The sequence below is a fragment of the Diachasma alloeum genome, unplaced genomic scaffold (genome assembly GCF_001412515.2).
Source record: "Diachasma alloeum isolate Michigan unplaced genomic scaffold, Dall2.0 Dall_scaffold_00463, whole genome shotgun sequence".
Taxonomy (NCBI): Eukaryota; Metazoa; Arthropoda; class Insecta; order Hymenoptera; family Braconidae; genus Diachasma; species Diachasma alloeum.
In genome coordinates, this window is record NW_021680596.1 from 73389 (window position 1) to 96770 (window position 23382).

At 37.7% G+C, this 23382-nt stretch overlaps 1 protein-coding gene across 1 annotated transcript; it reads left to right on the forward strand.

Moving 5' to 3' along the window:
• Window positions 1-3135: 3135 nt before the first annotated feature.
• On the forward strand, window positions 3136-23048 carry LOC107042426 (skin secretory protein xP2). Its single transcript, XM_015263471.1, has 3 exons — window positions 3136-3217; window positions 16357-17284; window positions 22744-23048. The coding sequence occupies exons 2-3, from the start codon at window positions 16450-16452 to the stop codon at window positions 22827-22829; spliced, it is 921 nt and encodes a 306-aa protein (XP_015118957.1). The 5' UTR covers window positions 3136-3217; window positions 16357-16449; the 3' UTR covers window positions 22830-23048.
• Window positions 23049-23382: the final 334 nt, after the last annotated feature.

The window sequence follows — 23382 nt, forward strand, 5'->3', positions numbered from 1 at the left end:
CCAGGCTTCATACAGGCCCAGGAGAGAGATAAAGAAACAATGCAAAATCAGAGGGATGTCTACGAAACCCATGATTGGGCATTGGCAAATAAAGTAGTGCAGCCCTGGGGGGTCAAGTGGGCCATCAAAACCTTTGAACCCTTCAAGGCACCGGGACCAGACGGGATCTACCCAGCCCTATTACAGGAAGGGATAGAGACTATCACGGGACCCCTAACCAAGATACTCAGAGCTAGTATAGCCCTGAAACATGTCCCTAGTGTGTGGAATGAGACTAGGATAGTATTCATTCCCAAGCCGGGAAAAACCGGTTATATAAAACCAAAAGACTTCCGTCCTATAAGCCTCACATCCTTCATCCTGAAGACCCTGGAGAGGCTGGTGGATAGACACATCAAGGCCGGGCCCTTGGCTGACAGACCCCTCTCCCCCTGTCAATATGCATACAGAGAGGGACGATCAACAGATACCGCCTTACATCACCTGGTGGGACTGATTGAGGGACAACTGGCGGTCAAGGGTTTTGCCATAGGCGCCTTTCTGGATATTGAGGGGGCTTTTGATAGCACTTCGAATCCGGCTATAGAAAAAGCCATGGAAGAACGACAGGTGTCCAAGACTATCATTGCTTGGACACAAAACATGCTGAAAAGCAGAAGACTGTCGGCAGGACATGGGAGGGTATGTGTGGAGGGACGTCCGACTAGGGGCTGTCCGCAGGGGGGAGTTCTCTCGCCCCTGCTATGGAACCTGGTTGTAGATGGACTTCTAAATCAACTAAGTGAGGCCGGCTTCCACGTCATCGGTTTCGCCGATGATGTGGCAGTTGTTGTGAAAGGCGGATTTCTGAGGGTGCTAAGGGACCTGATGGCAACAGCCTTCAATATCATTGAGGACTGGTGCAGGGTAACTGGCCTATCGGTAAATCCAGCCAAAACAACAATCCTGGTTTTCACCAGAAATTATAAACTGGAAAAGATCCAACCTCTGAAGCTAAATGGCTCGGAGATTAACTACACCAGCAGAGTGAAATATCTGGGTGTCCTCCTGGATAATAAACTCAGCTGGAAAGAACATATCTGTACTCAGAGAAATAAAGTGTTTGCCTCTATGTGGGCATGCAGGAGAGCTGTGGGCAGGACATGGGGACTCAATCCTAAAATGATGCTCTGGCTCTACCAAATAGTTCTACTTCCGAGACTGTTATACGCTGCGGTCGTTTGGTGGCCGAGGGTGAGTAAGACGGAAACAAGGAACCTGTTGAAAAGCCTACAGGGAACCTTCCTGAGGGCTGCAACAGGAGCCATGAAATCGACACCTACTGAGGCGCTAGAAATAGCACTCAGTATCCCACCCCTCGACCTTAGGGTTGTGAGTTGTGCTACCACAACTGCATATAGACTAAGGTGCCAACTAGAATGGAAGATGACGGGCCAAGGCCATACAAGGCTTAGCCTAATCAATGATCGACCCTTCATAGGTAAGACGGATAGGATTCCTAGGAAGTATCAGATCAGGAAAACTTTCAGAACGAGTATACCACCCAGACAGGAGTGGCTAGACTCGAAACGTAAACCAGGACCAAGAGAGGACTACTGGTTTACGGACGGCTCTGGCTTCAATGAAAGTTTTGGGGCAGGCATCTACCGTCTGAAAGATGGCTTCGGAGAGAGTTTTCCGCTGGGCCATCATTCAACCGTCTTTCAAGCAGAGATGCTGGGCATACTTAAGTGTGCAGAGTATCTGAACGCGAGAGACACAAAAAAGATGAAAATATTCATCTGCAGTGACAGCCAGGCGGCGATACACGCCCTGGAAAAACCCACTACAGAGTCACAGGTGGTGTGGGAATGCATGCAGGCATTGGACACACTGGGTAAAAACAACCGGGTCACCGTAACCTGGGTGCCAGGTCACCATGGGATTCTGGGTAATGAAGAGGCAGATAAGCTGGCCAAGGAGGGTACAGAAAGTGTGCCCTCACACGGCCTGCTTGGCATGCCCTTCGCAGTGGGAAAAACTCTTATTAAAGATCATTTCCAGCGGGATCATGTCAGGCGTTGGGAGAAAGTTGCGACCTGCAGACAAGCGAAACTGCTTATGAGAGGGCAACTAAGAGTTAGGACCAGAAAGCTTCTGGAGTTGCACAGAGGGGATCTGAGGGTAGCAGTAGGGCTCCTTACGGGTCATACAGCTCTCAGAGCTCATCTGTTCAAGATGAAACTTGCAGAACAAGAAGACTGCAGACTGTGCGGAGGCGATAAGGAGGGCGTCATCCACATTTTATGTGAATACCCCCTATTAGCACTCCGTCGCTATAAAATCTGGGGCCAGGCTTTCCTGAAACCAGAGGACTTACAACAAGCGGCTGTCACCAGCCTTATTAGCCTAGTGAGAAACACAGGGCTGGGGCTGTGTGACTAACCGAAACTAAGGCGGAAGTTACAAAAGATCGTATGATTTAGGTGACTCTGGGCGCTTTAAGTGACCGGCCGCACTTTTTCTATTCTATTCTATTCTAAGTTTTATCATACTATAATTGAATAGAGAAAGTTCCCTGTTCATGGAGGACATACTTCAGCGACTCGTATTATAATAGACGGATAAAATATTTTTTAGGGATTCCCAGCTATTTTTGTTTTCACATCTTCGAAAACTACAGCGATGTACAACGCCATCTGGGAGAAAGTTTTGGAAATGATACCTCAATTGCAAGAAAATGTCACAACTATCACCGGTGATTTTGAAGCAGCCCAAATCAAAAGCTTCAAGACTAATTTTCCCAATGCAAGAGTTTGTGGCTGTTTATTTCATTTTAAGACTGTAAGTCACCTAACTATATACATATATACACCTCATATTGTATCAGTATACCTATTTACCAAAATATACTACGATGTTCCATAGGCAATTGTGAAAAAATGGGACAGCTTAGGAATTCAGAACTGCGAATTCATTTTGGAGAAATCCTATGCTGTGGCTCACTTACCAGCGAAAGACATACCGGAGGGTATTCAACATATCACAACACTGATCGATAGAGAGAACAAAGTTGATTTACAGACATTTGGTGCTCATTTGAGGTCGTACTGGGCTCCATTGAAAGACGTCTTGTCTATTTTCAAGAACCCAATACGTACCAATAATACTTGTGAAAATTTCCATATGCACGCAGCCAAACTTATTGGGGTTCACCAACCCACTTGGACCATGATGTGTCAGTACCTAAATGATTCAATTTTATATAATTTACACAAGCATAATGCGGGCGCAAGCGCCCGCCATTTACGTTTCATGGGCATGGGTCTTCTATTACTTATTCTTATACAACTTCAAATCATAACTCCATTGTTTTCAGTCTAACTTGTTGACATCTCCTATTTTGCTCTAATTCAATTTCTTCATTCATATTTCCATTATGGATAATTAAGATAACGAAACAATTATCAATTCAAAAAATCAAGATTCAAACACATTGAATGATAACTCTGAAACCGACCCTTTCCCTTTTACTCCATCTGAAGTGTTGCATTCTTTCTCTTCAACCTCCACAAGATTGGCGTAAGTATTTCTCTTTCTTTACCTTTCATTACTTCTTTCCATCAACTCCCCAAATGATTGTTAATTACGACTAATAATTTACTTTTTTTTCATTAGTGAACTCTGTGTTGTTGTTGATAAGATTTATACACCGATTATTGTGACATGTCGAAATGGAGATTTGAAAAATGTTTTTAAATTTCGTGGAAATAATAATGATAACGAACGCATACAATTTATTGTGTGGAAGCCTCTCATCGATCCTGCTATAGAAAAAATCAAAATTGCACACGTAAATATCAATATTTGTTTTTTATCCATGAATATTTCATTACTTTCCTCTTTTTCTTGATAGGCTCTTCATATTCATGGTCTATACATCAAACCAGTGAAAGATAAGTATAATTGCGGAACAATTCCTTTCGAATTTGTTCTTCAAAAAAATACTTCAATCACAGATTATGGCAAATTTTCAATATCTACCCCTCAGCTAGAATTAGGTAACATTTCTAGTGTTGAGTTGGTTCCCTTAACTGATTTGGATGGAGAGAAGCATATTATCAGTTAATTTATCAATTTTTTTATATAGTTTTATGTTATTACATTCAATTTTAAAAAATTTCAATCATTGCTTTGTTCATTCAGAAATTCACGGATTTATCAAGACTAAATGGAGTATTGTTGGATCAGACACTGGAGCTTTCGAACAATCTTGTTTGGGGTCGATTTGTGACGGGGGATATTTCATTGACGTCAGTATATCTGATTATACATCAAGTTTTGTCTGTCCTTTTGATAAAGGAGAATCCGTAGAATGTGTCCACTCTTTTCTCAAAACAGGTGTTTTTTTCCCCCTATCATTTTCCTGTCCTTTTTAATTTTTTTTTATCATAACTTATTTATTTATTTTTCCAGGGAATTCTATTTCTTTCAGAGTGAAATCTTTGGCGTATATTTCTAAAACTAATTCTCCCAAAGCTACGTTGAAAGATATTATTCTATGCAAACCCTTAAATTCTTTGAGAATTAAATCAGAAGCTGGATGCTCTAAAAAAATGAAACTTAAATAATTTTCCATCAATCAACCATCGAGAATGATATACTCGCACTTTATTTCTTGGAATATCCTCGCGTATATTATTTATCTTTCAAATAAATTTATTAGTCAAAATTCATCACCATTCAATTCTTCTTCGTATATTAATTTTCCGCTTTTTTTCCTCTCAAGGTTTCTCATTATTCAATTCTACATTTCATTCGTTTTGAGAAAAAGACCCTATATGTGGTTATGTAAAAAAAATTTCTCATAAAACGTCGTTTCTTGACGTTTAATAACTTTCTAAGACCCTTTTTTTCAATGAAAAAAATGATCTTAGACTTATGACACTTAAACGTGGCGATTCATTATCCTCTGGGAGAGTATACATATGATTTTTTCCACACAACACATGATTTTTTTTCACATTTTCATTATATTCTCTTTTTTTTTCGTCTCCTTTCATTTCTCTTTTCTTTTTTTATAGTGACATCAATTAATCGATTACACTGATGTTGAACTTATGTTTATTATTACATAATTAACCTTCATATCAATATTTTTTTATGAAATTCACTGTCAATTTAATTCTACACAATTAATGATTGGAATATTGTATTTTTTATCAATTCTTGAAAGGTTTATGACGTTTTCTTCCTACGTTTCTTCTCCAATAGTCTCTTAGACTTTCTTCTTTTGTTGATTCTTTTCCTAATCAAATGGCATACAATTTTTATTAATTTTTTAATAATTATTCTCATTCTGATGGATTTTATTCACCTGTTTCTTTTTCTTTTTTCTTTGAGTTGTCGCAGTCATTCTTTTTCCATCCATACAAAGTTGTCTATTCTCAATATCCCACTTGAGCACTTCAACTTCTACGTCCATCTCTCTCCCAGTGTAATACCAACATTCTTCTTCTAAATCATATCTTGAATTTTCTACTACCACTTTCGTGATTAAATTTGAAGCATTCATTTTTCAAATCTCATTAATTCTTCAATTCAAGGTTATTTGTAAACGTTTGGTTATAAATGAATTGAATTTAGCTTAGAATGTCTTTTTTTATTATTCCCCCATTCGTACTTCCTTTTCGATTGTACGCATTCCCTGTAAATTCAAACAAATGCATCAACAAACTTTCCCTTTATCAGTTGAGCAGCTAACCAAAAATGTACATTTGCAATTACCCATTAGTTTTATCTATTTCATTATAATATTTCTTGATAGACAACATTTTTCACGTAAATGTTGTTATCTCCATTTGTTACCATTCCTTCATCTGACACAAAGATTTTCAAATTTTTTTCATTTTGTACTCTAGATAATGCCACATAGAGTTGTCCATGACTGAAAACACTACTTCTTAAGTAAATTCCTACTTCATTCAGGGTTTGGCCTTGAGATTTGTTAATTGTTATGGCATAAGATAGTCTAATTGGAAATTGTTTTCTACTCATAATGAACGGTAATTCATTTTCTAGTGTTAATAATTTGATTCTTGGCAAAAGTACAATGTCATTCGTAGCTCTTCCGGTAATTACTTTCGTTATTAGTACATGAGGTTCCATTTTCACAACAATGAGTTTTGTTCCATTACATAAGCCATTCTTAATATGTAAATTTCGTAGTAACATAATTATTGCTCCTTCTTTGAGTATTAATTCATGCTCTGGGAAACCATTAGGAGTGATACTATTTAAATACTCCATTGGAATATAATTTTGTGTACACTCTTCTTCGCTTACATTTTTGTCTATACTGAAATATACTTTTTCTTCTCCTTCTAATATTTTAATGATTTTGTTATTTATTTCCAGTGCATCAATATTTAAAGGCGTAAAAATGGCATTATTCCATATATCCTTATCATTTTTTTCGATTTTCCCTCCGTAAATTTCTGAAATAATATCATTCTCACATAAATATTATTGGGGTATTTTAATTGCAGTATTTTGCTTTTCAAATTCATCTTCATATTTCCCATTCCCAACATCTAATAACCAATTCTTGAATATTTCTTGTGATTCGATGATCCTATAGTTCGTTTTTAAAGATATTTGATCGAAAAATTTCCATAAATGACTATTTTTTACACAGCATTCGATAATTGCAGTTCGAGTACCGTGCTTTACTATTGGTAAAATTTGTCTAAAATCTCCAGATAATATTATAACTTTTTTCCCAAACGGTATTTCTATTTTCATTATATCTCTGAGTAATAAATCTATTGCTTGTAATGCGTATTTTTGAGCCATTGTTACCTCATCCCAAATAATTAATTTTGCTTTTTTAATTGCCTTTCCCAATTTTGTATTATGATTCACATTACATATTGAAGATTCATTCAAGGATAATGGTAATTTAAATATTGAATGAACCGTTGTTCCATTCAATAATAAATTTGCTGCAATTCCTGTCCAAGCTACAGTGATTATTGATATCTTCTTCAACATCATTTTTTTAATTATTCCATTCAGCAAATAACTCTTTTCTGTTCCCCCTGGACCATCCACGAAAAAATATCTCCGATGCACTGACTCATTTTCTACAGCATTTATGACCATTTCATACACTCTTCTTTGTTCTGTCCCAAAATTTTCTTCAATTATGGATATTTCGTTTTCTAATTTATCTGTGTTGATGTTTTCATAAATTAAATTTTCGTCCTCACTTATGTTGTTTATCAAAGTTTCATCTACATCAGGTAAATTAAAATCCTTCAATTGATAACCATTATTATTCAGAATTCTTCTTATTGTGTTTAACGCTATGGACTCTTCCTTTCTAATATTCTTCCTAACATCAATCATGTGTTCCTTATAATTATTCCACAAATCATAGGCGTCATTGTTGGGACAACAAAAAGCACATATATAACCAAATAATTTACAAAATTCCCTTGGCATTTAAAATTTGTTAGCTTCGTCGAGACAAAATTCTATTTCATCATCATTTTCGATTAAATTTCTTTTTTTCGCTGCTTCATTAAAAGTTTCACAAGTGATGTCTTCAACTGATCGTAACTCTGTAAAATTCTTCACCCCTCTAACATGAAGTAATAATAGTCTTAGACTATACCGTTCTATGTCTTTAGGACTGATAAAATATATTCTACTTATCACCGGTTTGGTCATTTTCTTTCTTTTTGTCCATTTTTTCAAGTTTGTATTAAATACATAATGTGTGGGAATCTCTGAATATAAATATTTCCTTGCTTCGTGATCGTTCATATTCAACTTGAACCATGCTGTTAAGGTTGTGTCTTTGTATGCTTCAATAGCTCGCTCTTCCGATCCTTCCTTGAAGTAAATCGTTTGTTGATTCTCTAGATGGACTGCTAGTCTTACAATAGCATGCGATTGTTCATGTATTAGAAATTCATTAATTCTATGCATTGCTTCTGGTGGACATATATATCGTGTTGATAAGTACTGTAGAATTTCATCGTATTTATATTGAGTTTCGTTGTTGCTATTAACTAATTCTATTAAAGCTGAATCGTGTCCTTTGTAGCGGTACTTGAATAAATACTTGATCCATAGAATTGTTGAACACAATTCGACATTGATATGACAGTTTAATACTTGTAAAAGATAGGGATTGTAAGGTACGACGAACCGATTATCCGCGACTCTAGTATTGTTTTTAGTCCGATAAATAATTGTTTTATCGTCATTAGATCTTTGATATATAGGATATGAATTATCATCCATAATTGTTGTTTCTGAAAATTCTTTAGGAAAATGTTTTGTGCATTTCTTGGTTTTAGTATCCATACACGGTGCTGATGAATTTTGTTCTCCACATGGTCCATGTATCAAATTGTTTTACCATTTGATACAATGTAGGTATTTCGTTTTCATCTGGAATTTCCGCGGAAATGATTTTATCCACAGTGTCAGAATCTCGAATAATATATTCAGTTTCGAAAAAAATCAGCATATGTATATGCGGTAACCCTCTCTTTTGAAATTCGACAACATAAAGATATGCAGTATGTCGTCCGAAAATTTGTACATGGAATAATAATTCTTTCAGTTTATCCACTTTCATTTTAAATACCCTGGCAACTAAATCAGGTCGATCAGATGCTGTTTCACCTGCCTGTAAATTTTCTTGAATTTCGGTCCAATTTGGATTACATGTCATCGTTATAAATAATTGTGGTTTTCCAAATTTTTGAGTTATACTTAAAGCATTCATATATATCTGCTGGTATGCCCGTGGCCTACTTTGAAAAGATGACGGTAAAATAATCATTTTTCCAGGCGCCTCACAATGATTATCATTCGATTTTTTTTTCACATAATCCATCAGTCCGCTGTACATCTCTGATCGTAGTTTAGTTTGTTCTTGCCTAATAAATTTTAGTCTTTCGCTCTCAATTTTCGTCCAGACATCAACAATATATTGTTGTGTGAGTTTTCCTGCAGATAGACATGGATTGAAGTTTTTCCTGACTGATAAATGATAACTATAGAATTGTAATGGGGTGACACATCTAATCCCGATTTCATGTTTTATATTTGTAGTCCATCCTCGTTCTCCTCTTGGAAATAATAATGGGTAAGTCATAGGATCAACATGTGAACTCAGACTTGAAATAGGTACACTTGGTCCACCCTTTGGATGTATGCATATGTCTCTGTCTTTAGGAGGTTGCCCATCATCAGATGAAAAAACCACAGACACTTCATTACATGTTGGTAAATTGAATGTATTTTTATTTAATGAAGGATCTCGCTTCAACCACATCATAATGTTTTTTGGTTTTCTTTTTTCAGTTTCAGCTTTCATAATTTCTTCTTTTTCTACATTGTACATCATTCTGTATGCTTGTAAATATGGATTTTTTATGTCTCTCAATAATTTATCTAATGTATACAGTAAATCTTCTCTACATCTTATATTACATTCATTCTTCATTCGTTCTTCATTAGCTTGTTTCGTATCCAAAATATATAATTGTCCATATTTCCTTTGTTCATTTTCATCAGGATGTAACGAGTAGGTATTATGGTAGATTTGGCCATGAATTTTATACACAAAAGGTCCACGTCCAGGCGGAGTTATTATTTTAGCACCCATACTTGCAAAAGCAAGAGCGCTGTTATAACAACGTATATTCTCTTTGAAATTATAAAAGAATTCTGATTCCTTGCTTAATAAATCTCTCAATACTTTTGGGTAATTTCCAATTTCATCAAGTTTAACTTTTCCTTTATGACAACAATTTTTGAAATTTTCATCTGAAGGTATTTCCGAGTAGAAATGTAATGCGTTACAAAATTTACATTTTACATTCATTTTCCCACCGTAATATATTTCAATATTTCCTTGAGTAATATCATTGTTATCACTTAAACCACTCAAAAAATTTCTATATTTATTATGTTGCTTTTCTAGTTTCTTGAGCTCAATATCAGGTTCAGTGTCACTATTATTTTGGCCTTCATAGTCACTTGAATCGTTTCCAAATTCTCTGGTTATCTTTGAATATTGTTCCTGTAATTTTTTCATCTTTTCCTTAGCTAAAATCTTACATTTTCGATGTAATTTATCATTTTGTTCTATTTTGCTGTCATTCAATTCATCATTTTGTGGAATAGGTAATTGTATTTTTGAAGGTATCAATTTATATGGAATGTTTACTCTTTCGTCACTAATTATTCTGATGTTATACTTTTTTTCTTTGTTTGATCGCTTTCTTATTCTATATAAATTTTTCAATCGTCGTCGTCGAATTTCGTTTGCCTCAACAACGGAAGGTCTTGAAGTATGATATTCATTGTAAGGAAAATGTTCATAGGTTTTATTCAGCAGTAATTTTTGAAAATGATTTTTCAATTGATCTTCATCATATAGCAGTTGTGACGGTATTTTTCCAAACGAAAGTGAGATGGAAAAAGCTATGGCAAGAATTACCCCATCATCCATTGAATCACTCCGTTGGTTTTGTACACTGTGGTAAATAATTCGAGGATTGAATGGATACAATTTATCTATGTATATATTTGTGTAAGTATTTATCTTCAATAGGTTCATGCTATCATATATATTAATCACATTATTTTCGTAATGAATGCAGATCCAATGTTTGTACTGTTCAGCTTCCTTATTAATCGTTGACGCATTAGTTGAAATGAGTTGAATATGCCGTTTTTCTTTTTGAATTGGAATGATGTTTTCATGATTATAAAATGACTGCATTGTTATACCGGTATTAATGAAAAATAATTCACGAAACTCGTTTATGTGAGATTCATTTAATTCCATTGGATTTTTCATAATTATTTTACTCATAGTTGAATGTAGTTCATTGCAGTTGATACTTTTATCCCCCTGGATATCAATACTTCTATTAAATTTTGGCTTCTTGCTCATAAGATTTGATTCGTTGATCGTTTTAATCCTTTTTTCAAATGTTCTTTCTTTGATGAGACTTCTCTTGTTAATGCTGGTAGATCGGTATATTTTTTTCTATTATATTGGTTACGAATTTCTAGATTTGTATGACTGACAATTTTATGAGAAAATTCTTCATAGTTTTCATCCACCAGAATACTATATAAATGTTCTCTCATTCGGGTCACATCGTATAATGTCGTCGAAGGATCTCTTCCAAATGCTATAGAAACGGTAAATGCAATAGCGAATACACCACAGACGGTCATGTTGTGTTGCTGTTGTACGATGTGATATTCGATATTCGGATTGAAAGGGAACAATTTTTGTAAATATGTAAATGAATTTTCATCTATCATTCGACGGTTCAAACTATCATAAATATGAATGATATTATCATGATAGTATGAACAGAACCAATGGCCATCTGATATTTTCGTAGTGCCCATAATTATTTCAACAATTTGATCATTTCCAAATAAAATTTGTATGTGTGAATTTTCTCTATTTATCTGATTTATCAGATCAGGTGTTTGCTAAAGTATAGGTAATTGCATTCTCATTTCTGTTTTGTACTGGAAAACCTCACAAAATTTTGCCATATGATCATCTTCTAATTGCCCTGATTCATTCAAAATGGTTTCTTTCATTTCCTGTGAAAGCAACATTTTCCTTATCTAATTTTCTTCAATACGAAATTCCTGAAATTGAGAATTCTCTTCTTAAAATGACTATGTTGGAATGGACAATTTATATGAATAAAATCATTAAAAATCCTTACTTGATATTTTTTCCCTGCATTCAATGAACGAAATTATTCCTTACATAAACGTCAAAAATATCTCACACCATTCTTGGGAATAATCTCACTCCAGTGAACAACGCAACTGTATAATGAACGGTTATTCATTAAGTATAACTTAATTAAAAGAAAAATGTCTTTCTTTTATTCAGTATAACCAAGCTAAACAACAAATGAATTCGTCAACATTCTATCGAATTTAAATCGATGTCTTGTGTGATAGCATACATTATCGTATGAACTTATCCATGTGTTCATCATATGATATAGTAATTCCATTCACTTTCCATGGTGAAATAAAACAGAAAACTGTAAAACCCACGAAGAATTGTATTATTCTTTCATTTCATCAAAACTCGATACATGAAAAAAATGATTATGAAAACAACACGTTCGAAAGCCCTACAATTTTTATGAAAAATACTTATCAATGGTCAAAATATACCACCAAAATTTCATGCAAATATTTGGAAAACTTCTCGAGATATGCGCCATGACAACCAATGTCCACATATGGAAAACATTGTATCATAAAAACTACATATCCGATGTCCTTCAAATTTTTACAGGAGATACTCATCAATGACCCAGAGATACCACCAAAATTTCATGGAGATAGTTTGAAAACTCTTCGAGATATGCGAATTAACATAAAATGTCCACAAAAAAATTCATATTTCATAGCCATATATTTTCACATAGATATGAACTATCCCATGAATAGACGTTTCTATCCAGTTTTTGAGATGGAATAGTACAGAAAACAACGTTAATTCATGAATCCGAGCCAGAATTTTTTTGACGATTATTATATGTAATAATAGATACGTATTAGCGCTAGATCTTGGGCTCAACGTGCGAGTGAATAGTTTCAATCAATGTTATGAATGGATAGATATGCGGACTTTTTTTCATTACACCTGGTCGAGGAGTTGACCACCTTGCATGTAAGCTGGCTGAAATCCAGGCTTTGCATTTACAGAGCCTTGGGATGTCATAGTAAGTCTCACGTATCTTACAAGTTTTTACCGAAGCACAGACAAGCCGTGAACCAAGGGTTGTGATACGAGGCACTTTTTTGAGCTTTAATGCCTTCGTCACAACCGGGGGCATGGCATAAGTCATATGATATTCGTCTTGTCTTGTTTTGTTTCTCTTGTGCTCTTGCATCATCACTGGGTAACTACGCGAGAAAGGGTTGACTGATAAAGATAAGAGTGGAGAATCATTACCACCGAACAGTCATAATAATTTCATAGTCAATCTTCAGAGTATGCAGAGTTGACTATGAAATTAACGTTTGAGCATTATAACTAGCAAAAAGTAATAATGATGACAAAATGAGCCAGTTAATACACCAAACTATAAAGAGTTGGCAATGGAAAATAAGGGTTGGGCATACTTCACATCAGCCATAGTAATTGTGACAAAATACGAGAATTTAACTTGACAAAACGCGAAGGATTGATAGATGAAAATAAGGATTAGGCTTCATTGCCCCAAAGAGTGGTGGTGATGATGAAATAAGTAATTTTAACTCATCAAAGCATGAAGGGTCAGGAAATGAAAACGCGGGTTGAACATCGTTACAACTGAAAAATAATGATTATGTCAAAGCAAATCTTTTCCAAGTCATAACAGGTAGACAGACACACGGCATTAACAATGAAAATAAGGACTGATCCTCATATATGTCGAAAGTAGTAATTATGACAAAATAAGTAGTTTATTGTGGTAAGATAATAAGGGTCGATCGAGGGAAAAAGCGTTCATGTTCATTACTTCCAGCGAGGTAGTAATGGTGGTGACATAAGTAGTTTTAACTCGTCAAAGTATGAAGGGTCGATACATTAAAACAAGCGGTGAGAATCGGTACTACTAAAAAGTAATGATTATGACAAAGAAAGTTTTTACCAAGTCATAACTTGGTAGAGCGCGAAATTATGTAGGGAATAATGTACAGACGACGGTAATTTCTTACGGGTTATAGCTAGAGATGAACGAGTGTGATGACACGTCACAAAATTTCATTACATAACGACCAATAATTATGAAAATTATACTCTCCACAGATGAAAATCTTTTGATGACGATCATTTTCCATCTATATAGATGTATTGCACCATACCAAGAATGTCTAATTGACTGACTGTGATAAATTAAGTTGTCTGTCATTTTCCATCACAAATTCTGTGACGTAATGTGACTTTTGCAAGACGGCCATTGTTTGGTCATATGTCAATTGAAAAACGACCCTTATTGCCCATCTCTAGTTATACCTCTCTAACCATGTGCTATTTTCAGCCAAACTATCTACGGTCATTGATACGATATCTGAATATCGGGTCTTGACAACCGGTGGTCGTCACCGATATTGGAGGCCATTAGATCTTCAACTGAAAGATCAGGCCATTCACAGATTGGAAATTGATTTCGAAATAAATCGGTAAAATTGAAATATTTCTTATAACTTCAATTTACTAACTGGATTTTTCGTGTACTGCTTCAAGTCAACATCATTCTTCGATGCCTTCATGTTTGCATTTCCTATCTTTAGATATGACGTTCCGAGTTTTCTGTTCGAGATGGCTAAACTGAGAAGGATTCACTTATCGAGAGGTTTATCGAAGAGATTTTTTCATTTCATTTGATTGCTTTTCAGGTGAAATTGTAATTCTAATTGAATATCTCACTTGTACTGTACCTATTTGACGAACAAGAGCACATGCCAGTGAATAATAATCCAATAATTGTAGAAGAACAAGATTTCTTGATGAGAAATTTGGATGCTGATGCTGGCGCTAGTATATATACGTCTTTATCTACATGATTTATATATACGGTGTCACATAGCAACGAAGTTCATGTTTGATGAAAATGAATTGTCCAAAGAAGTAGAGAGAGGATGAAATTTGGAGTCGCAGTTTTCTTTTCACTTTTGGATGATATGCTTCCTGGGGGTATTATTATCTTGCAAAGGTCGCCCAATGAAATGCATTTACTACCTGCTTCGTCTTGCAAAGCACGAGAAGGTTATAAGGTAGATTCCGACTGTCAAACTGATGATGAATGACATCCAAGGTCTGCTGCTTTCTTCAATTTTTCGTTATTCAGTCTTATTTTCTCAAAATATTGGCCGTCCACTCGACTCGACCTTGGATGTGAGGCAGGCAAAGCTCAAAAGTTATTGATTTTCATTTTGTAGAGCGGCAATTAATTTATGAAATTCACGAAACTATTCATTTGATTTTCAATATGACTAAATTATGTAACAATTTACGAGGGAGAGCCCACTTGAGGAGACCCATAGAAGGAAATAACGATGAAATTTCACGAGAGACAGAATAGTTGAACAGTCTATACATGAAGTGTTTTGGTTGGGAACGGAACTAAATAAAGAACCGAATACTTACAATTAATAATTAACAATTAGGTTTATTCAAATAAAAATTGAGTTAACGGTTTTGGTCATTGAAGTAAATAGAAAGGCTATTTAATATGTCACCAGCTGTTCTCTGTGTAGCTACCAAAACCAGACTAATCCAATTTATCTCTTACATTTCTTTTCCTCGAATTTTCGGATCGACGACAACAGTGCAATAAGAAGGAAAAGGACAGACGATCGAAAATTCGAGGGAAAAGGGAATCAGAGGTAAATTTGTAGGTGTCATTGGCCTCTCGATCTCCGGTGATTATTATTGAGGAGTCTTCAGCACGGTATTGTTGTATGTGTGTATGTAGCAGACGCTACATACATATTCATTACTTCCAATTTGACTTCAGAAACCGACTCTTATAATGACAGAAATTATGGCGGATTATAATAATTATTGACAGTTTAATGAATTATTGGTTATTGTGCGAAAAAATGATAAGACAATACAAGAATCGTTTGCAATGAACAACATACGATTTGACGAGTATGTTGTATGTTGTGTGTCGGCGAACCGTTTGCTTCCTAAAATCAACATTTTCACGCGTGCGCACTGGACAAGCTGATTGTTAGCAAATTCAAATCTGACAATAAGGCAATATGTGACTCAACATTTCATACCTATGCTTTCTGATAATGACGTTGTGTTACCTTCCTGTTATTTAAACGTTCTTTGGAACTTTCCAACCAGACGAATACCTGAAAAATCATGGCGTTATAGAGACTGACCAATGAGAAGCTGGAAAGGGTTATAACTTCTCAGATATGCATCTCATTGGAGAGTTCAATGGAACTTTCAAGTTAAAGTGACAGTCGGAACTTACATTATACATAGTCAATGCATTTTCTTTAATCAACCTTTGTGAGATGATGATTCTCCAGGAAGCATTGCATTGAAAAGTGGAATAGGACCTCTTAACTCCAACTTTCACCTTCTATGGAGGTGTTACGGGACACCGTGTGAACAATTTATACAATAATCTATGCATAACCTTTGACACATCCATTCGCAGGTGGTTTTTTAAAAAATGAAGTGCAGGTTAGGACGAGAAGAATAGTGTTTGCCGGTAAAATCGTCATTTAAAGTCAGTGCGAATATTAGAGCCCTATTCACTACAACATTCATTATTATCGTAGTTATCGATCGCCAACTCATGCCTGAGGTACCCCAACCTGCAGAGCAGCAACGGCAGAGAGCTATGGCACCACGTAATCGTCAACCACGACGTGATGGCCGCCGCAGCAGGGCCACCAGCCCCTGCAGCAAGATCTCGAGGGCGCCGCCGTCGCCCACCACTGCAAGCTCCCATCCAGCCGAATGCCGAACATGCTGATGTCGCAGTTCCTGAAGTAGCACCAGTCCCTGCGACAAGATCTCGCGGGCGTCCCCGTCGAGTACCACTGGAAGCTCCCATCCAGCTGAATGCGGAACTAGCTGATGAGGCAGCTCCCGAAGCGGCAGCGGCAGAGATACCGCAGGCCCCACAACTAGTTCCACCAGAACAGATTGCACCTCATCCACGAGTGGCAATTGACGAGGCACCGGTTCCTTTGAGGCACCAAGAACATCCACGCCGAGGTACACTGCAAGCTCCCATCCAGCCGAATGCCGAACATGTTGATGTCGCAGTTCCTGCAGTAGCACCAGCTCCTGCGACAAGATCTCGCGGGCGTCCCCGTCGAGTACCACTGGAAGCTCCCATCCAGCTGAATGCCGAACTAGCTGATGAGGCCGTTCCCGACATGGCAGCGGCAGAGATACTGCCGGCCCCACAGCTAGTTCCACCAGAACAGATTGTACCTCAGCCTCAGGTGACAGCTGGCGAGGCACCGGTTCCTTTGAGGAGGCACCAAGAGCATCCACGCCAAGGTACACTCCCAGCTCCTATGCGAAGAGCTGCAGAACCAGTTGATGATGCACTTCCAGAAGAGCCAGAGCCAGCGGCCCTTGGGGACATTGCACCACGGGACCATGCAGTACCTCGCGGAGCAGCTATGGAGGTAGAGGGGAATGAAGAACCACCCAGGAAAAAGAAAAAAACCAGACGAGGCGGAAAACAACATCGTAAGAAAATCATGAACAAATTATTGGATGATATACATACAGGTATTGAGGACGTGAAATATTGAATTGCATGTATCACTGTATCTGATGAATTTATCCACATATATACCGTATCTCATGACCACGGACTTTATTTTTGAGGGTGGATAAAGGGTGAAATTTGGAGTCCACAGTTCCTCTTAAACTTTTGTTCTGGGTGGTAACCTAGAATCGGGAACTGTTCAAGTTCGGAGACTGTTCCAGATAGTAGCTTAAGTTCAGGAACTATTCCATGTAGATTTCCAGGTTCGGAGACTGTTCCGACCGGTAACCTAGTTTTGGGAACTGTTCCAAGTGGATGTCCATGTAGGAGAACTGTTCCAGGTTGCCGTGCAGGTTTGGGGACTGGGAACAGTTCCCGAATCTGGACATCCACATGGAACAGTTCTTAAGCTACTATCTGGATCTAAGGCTACTATCTGGAACAGTCCCCGAACTTGGAGCTGCACTTGGCAGAGCCTCCGGACTTAGAACTTCACCTGGAACGCATCCCGGACATTAACCTCCACCTAGACCAATCCTCGGACATGAAGATGAAGCTGGAGCATTTCGTAGACCTCGGTCTCTTCCTGAAACAGTTCCTGGAATATGATGTCAACTCGCATCATTCCCAGGAATTCGAACTTCATCAGGAACCGTTCCTGGATCTCAATCCTCTACCTGGAGCTGACACTGATCTTCATCCTGATGTTTGATCCATTTTCGATCATCGTCTGCTAGGTAATGGAGAGAAATTTTCGAAATAACAATTTTTTCTTTTAGAAAAGATTGAGATGAGAACCACTTGTTCAGTGGGCGGAGCTACGCTGTAATTGGTCAACTTTGAAGTTGAATCACTTGACAGGGTGGCGCCGTACAACAAAGTTGAAAAGGAACTTTCAACTCCAAATTTCACCCTCTAAATAAAGTCCGCGGTTATGGGACACGGTCTATACCGACGTACGGTGGTCCACTCGGTTAGGCGCTAGCCTACCACGCGGGTGGCCTGGGTTCAATACCCGGCTCGGGTGAATTTCTCGGGGAATATTTTCAGGGATATTTACCGAGGAATTCACCTACGATGTCTCTTTTCTGCACCCAGCCGTCCAGGCCCTGTACGAGCGGGAGGCTGATAGAAAGTCTCTGACTAAATGCAGCCGCCTGCACCGGCATAGGTTTCTGTGGTTCCTGTGTCACTCCTTTCGGGGAGGGCATCTAAAGCGGTGCAGTGTATAAGTCGGCCACAGACGGATAGCCAATTAACCCAAGGGATAGAAAGGGCGTAAATAATTAAAAAAAAAAAAGACACGGTGTATACAACCAATAATCGACCTTCTCCAGATGTTTTCATCCAAGTCCATAGAGTATATTATTTGTGCTCAATGTATGTATGTATTCAGCTAATGATTTTCAATAATTATCTTACTAGTATCATTACATATGGTCCATGCGTGGTTCGTACTTTTCGTTGTTAGTCTTATTCTTCGCCTCTCGCATAAGGAATAGATTGAAAGATACCAGGATGATGCAGCGAACTAAGAATCATTCGTTGAACGACGAGGGGGAGTCTAGATGATAGAGAAAACAATATGCCTCTTGACGATAGTTTACCTCGGACGCCGAACGCGTAGACTTCTATGTACCTACCTGCACCCTTCGGTAGGGTATAGATGCCAAATCGAATCCATCGAAGGAATGAGACGTAAAAAAATTGTAGATTTTTGCATTTCAATTGGCATTTTTAGTATAATATTTGTTGTGATTACTCGCTCACGAGCAAAATTATCACAATTCTGAAGAACAGTTAGAAGGTGGATCAAATGTTTATTTATTATATCATGGGAAAACATATACAATCTTATGGAACGCGCATCAAACGCGCTTTGGTATCTCTAGTCGTAAAAGAATTTATAGAATAAAACTATTGACTCAGAACGAAGCTAGTCATTTCGTACTTACACTTGCGATCATCAGTGAAGTATGAGTGCGCGAATGTGCACCGCCAACTCTCGCTGGTGTTTGTAAGTGTGAGGAAAACTTACAATTACGTTCATCGGTGCAACGTTAGTGCGCGACAGTGCACTGCTTCCATCGGTGTCCGCAATGTGTGAGGAAGGGTTCACCAAGTTCACTCTTAGTCTCCATAGCGAAATACTAATATGCGCGGTTATACTGCCGAGCGTGCTTCAAATTTTATCTCTACCGTTGACTTTCAGTGATCGTAGACTTATCAAAGGTTATGGCTAGAACCGAATATAAGTCTCAAAGAATAATTGAAATGAAATTTTTTCTTCAAAGTACATTCCGTACTTACACTTGTGATCATCAGAGAAGTATGAGTGCGCGAATGTGCACCGCCAACTCTCGCTGGTGTTTGTAAGTGTGAGGAAAACTTACAATTACGTTCATCGGTGCAACGTTAGTGCGCGACAGTGCACTGCTTCCATCGGTGTCCGCAATGTGTGAGGAAGGGTTCACCAAGTTCAGTCGTAGTCTCCGTAGCGAAATACTAATATGCGCGGTTATATTGCGGAGCGTACTTCAAATTTTATCTCTACCGTGGACTTTCAGTGATCGTAGACTTATCGAAGCTTATAGCTAGAACCGAATATAAGTCTCAAAGAATAATTCAAATGAAATTTTTTCTTTAAAGTACATTCCGTACTTACACTTATGCTCATCAGAGAAGTATGAGTGCGCGAATGTGCACCGCCAACTCTCGCTGGTGTTTGCAAGTGTGAGGAAAACTTACAATTACGTTCATCGGTGCAACGTTAGTGCGCGACAGTGCACTGCTTCCATCGGTGTCCGCAATGTGTGAGGAAGGGTTCACCAAGTTCACTCTTAGTCTCCATAGCCAAATACTAATATGCGCGGTTATATTGCGGAGCGTGCTTCAAATTTTATCTCTACCGTTGACTTTCAGTGATCGTAGACTTATCGAAGCTTATGGCTAGAACCGAATATAAGTCTTAAAGAATAATTCAAATGAAATTTTTTCTTTAAAGTACATTCCGTACTTACACTTGTGATCATCAGAGAAGTATGAGTGCGCGAATGTGCACCGCCAACTCTCGCTGGTGTTTGCAAGTGTGAGGAAAACTTACAATTACGTTCATCGGTGCAACGTTAGTGCGCGACAGTGCACTGCTTCCATCGGTGTCCGCAATGTGTGAAAAAAGGAAGAAAGGCTCGCCACGTTTACACTTACTTTCAAATATTAAGCGTGACTTAAATTCTGTTTGTGCACTTAACTCCTAGGACTCTGAGACTTCAACAAATTATCGGACTCAGAGCGAGCATTTCATAAAATAAAGTAGTTTGAAGCAAAGAGAGGGATTGCATACTTGTACTTACGATCATCAGTGAAGTATGAGTGCACCGACTTCCACTGATATTCGTAAGTGTGAGGAAAACTTACAATTACGTTCATCTCTGAATGATTAGTGCGCGACGGCGAGCTACTTTCATGGATGTTCGCAATACATGAGGAAAAAATCGTTGTCTCTCCAATTACTTTTATTAACGAAATACTCGTTCTCGCAGGTATATTTTTTTTCTCCTGAATGGCTATATCCCATATAGGGCAAGTGTCATAATCGCAGGTATATTGCAGAATATATGCTTCATTTGGACACTCCCAAATAAAGGGATAGTCTTTCTTTAAAAATCTTAAACGAATCTATTGAAGTAAGACTGGTTAATACAGTTTTCAATCTCATCTAGACATCAAAGAATTCGATATGTTNACGTGAATAAACAGTGGATGTATATTATTTATTTATTTTTATTATGGCCGTTACTGAATTATTGACCTTCTCCCCTGCCGGGTGGTTGAATCTGTGGCCAGTTTCTACGATGCGCTGCTTCAATGCCCTCTCTGAAGGGAGTGACATAAGAAACCACAGAAAACCTATGCTGATGCCGATTGGGCAAAAGACAAAACTCCGCATGTGAATCCTACAATAAAAAATATCACTGAAGAATTCACCCGAGCGAGGAATCGAACTCAGATTGTCCGTGAAGCAGACTTGCATCTATTCACTTGAGCAACAGTACGTCGGCTGCATTTAATATATTTTTATGTCACTTCTGCGTATGATCGGGCGGCTTTAGTGTAGCATGACAGATCAGAAGTGCCAGGGGAAACTCGTGATAGAAAATAATATATGCTACTCGTGGAAAAATCAGGCGGCTATGTGCATCGGACGACTACGCTAGTCCTCGGGCGGCTGCACCGCCCTCTGTTCTGAAAAGTTGGTGCGACTCATTCAGCTCATTTTGATGCTCTTATTATGTAAGGTTTTCAATGTATCAGCAGTGGTCCCTGGTAAATGGAATATGCAAACTTTCTCATGGGATACTTCTCGACGGCAAATCAGGTGTTTCATGATAATACGCCAAAACTGTCAAAACCTAAGATGGTTTTAGATAAAGACGCCAAGTCTTCTCTTAGTCGATTTTCCTTCTAGACACGTCTCCATTTCCAATCCTGATCTTTCCACTTGCATCAACACTATTTATCAGTAGAAGTACGAACATCTCGAAACAGGGTCGTGCATAATATTCTTGTATAGATCGATATAGTAGCGACTTACAGTAATCCTAGTATTCTCCAGTAACTCCAAATCAATTCCAGGCAACTTTGATAATTTTTTTTTAATATGACATATGTGATGAACTAACCTCACCCCTATTTTTTAAACAGAATGCGGTGTATGTGACGAGAAAAAGACCCTTCAACGACNTGTCCGTGAAGCAGACTTGCATCTATTCACTTGAGCAACAGTACGTCGGCTGCATTTAATATATTTTTATGTCACTTCTGCGTATGATCGGGCGGCTTTAGTGTAGCATGACAGATCAGAAGTGCCAGGGGAAACTCGTGATAGAAAATAATATATGCTACTCGTGGAAAAATCAGGCGGCTATGTGCATCGGACGACTACGCTAGTCCTCGGGCGGCTGCACCGCCCTCTGTTCTGAAAAGTTGGTGCGACTCATTCAGCTCATTTTGATGCTCTTATTATGTAAGGTTTTCAATGTATCAGCAGTGGTCCCTGGTAAATGGAATATGCAAACTTTCTCATGGGATACTTCTCGACGGCAAATCAGGTGTTTCATGATAATACGCCAAAACTGTCAAAACCTAAGATGGTTTTAGATAAAGACGCCAAGTCTTCTCTTAGTCGATTTTCCTTCTAGACACGTCTCCATTTCCAATCCTGATCTTTCCACTTGCATCAACACTATTTATCAGTAGAAGTACGAACATCTAGAAACAGGGTCGTGCATAATATTCTTGTATAGATCGATATAGTAGCGACTTACAGTAATCCTAGTATTCTCCAGTAACTCCAAATCAATTCCAGGCAACTTTGATAATTTTTTTTTAATATGACATATGTGATGAACTAACCTCACCCCTATTTTTTAAACAGAATGCGGTGTATGTGACGAGAAAAAGACCCTTCAACGACTGAAACCCTGCAATCACCGTCTCTGTGTTGCATGCATAAAAAGCTGATTACGAGATATTGTCCATTCTGCAGAGGAAATATCGAAAGCTATTTACCGGAAAGTGGAATGGGTGGCGAGAAGTGGAATACCGGAGTGGTTGACGAAATTCAGCGAGAGTGGTACGCGCACGTGCTCAGAGATATAGCGGAAGAGAGAAATGAGGAAGATGATGAATTTCCTCCCTTCATATAATAGAAATTAATTCCAAATTCATTTATCACTTATTTAAAATGTACAATGATGTGTTTCTTCTTGCTTTTTGATGTTCACCAATTATATTTCTTGATTAAATTCCCTTAAACGAGGACCTGGCATTTAATGTCTTAGTCATTATTCTTTATATTTTTCTTTTCAATTTAAGATTCAATTTCGATCTATTCAATAAGAAGTTCTCTCATCAGATTCAAAATAACATCATTGCCTTTTCATAGAAGTACATTTCTGCCACTTGTATTTGTGTTTTGTGATTTGATATTGATGACCGCGTTAGGATTATTATGAATTATTTATCAATGACCTTGACTTTAGCTTACATTGCGATACTTCAATACTTCGCTCTT

Excerpts from the sequence above, each read along its gene's own strand:
- LOC107042426 (XM_015263471.1), top strand. The coding sequence starts at position 16,450 with ATGGCCGCCGCAGCAGGGCCACCAGCCCCTGCAGCAAGATCTCGAGGG. Across the intron at positions 17,285-22,743 it reads ACGAGGCGGAAAACAACATC|AATGCGGTGTATGTGACGAG; the intron begins GTAAGAAAATCA and ends TTTTTTAAACAG.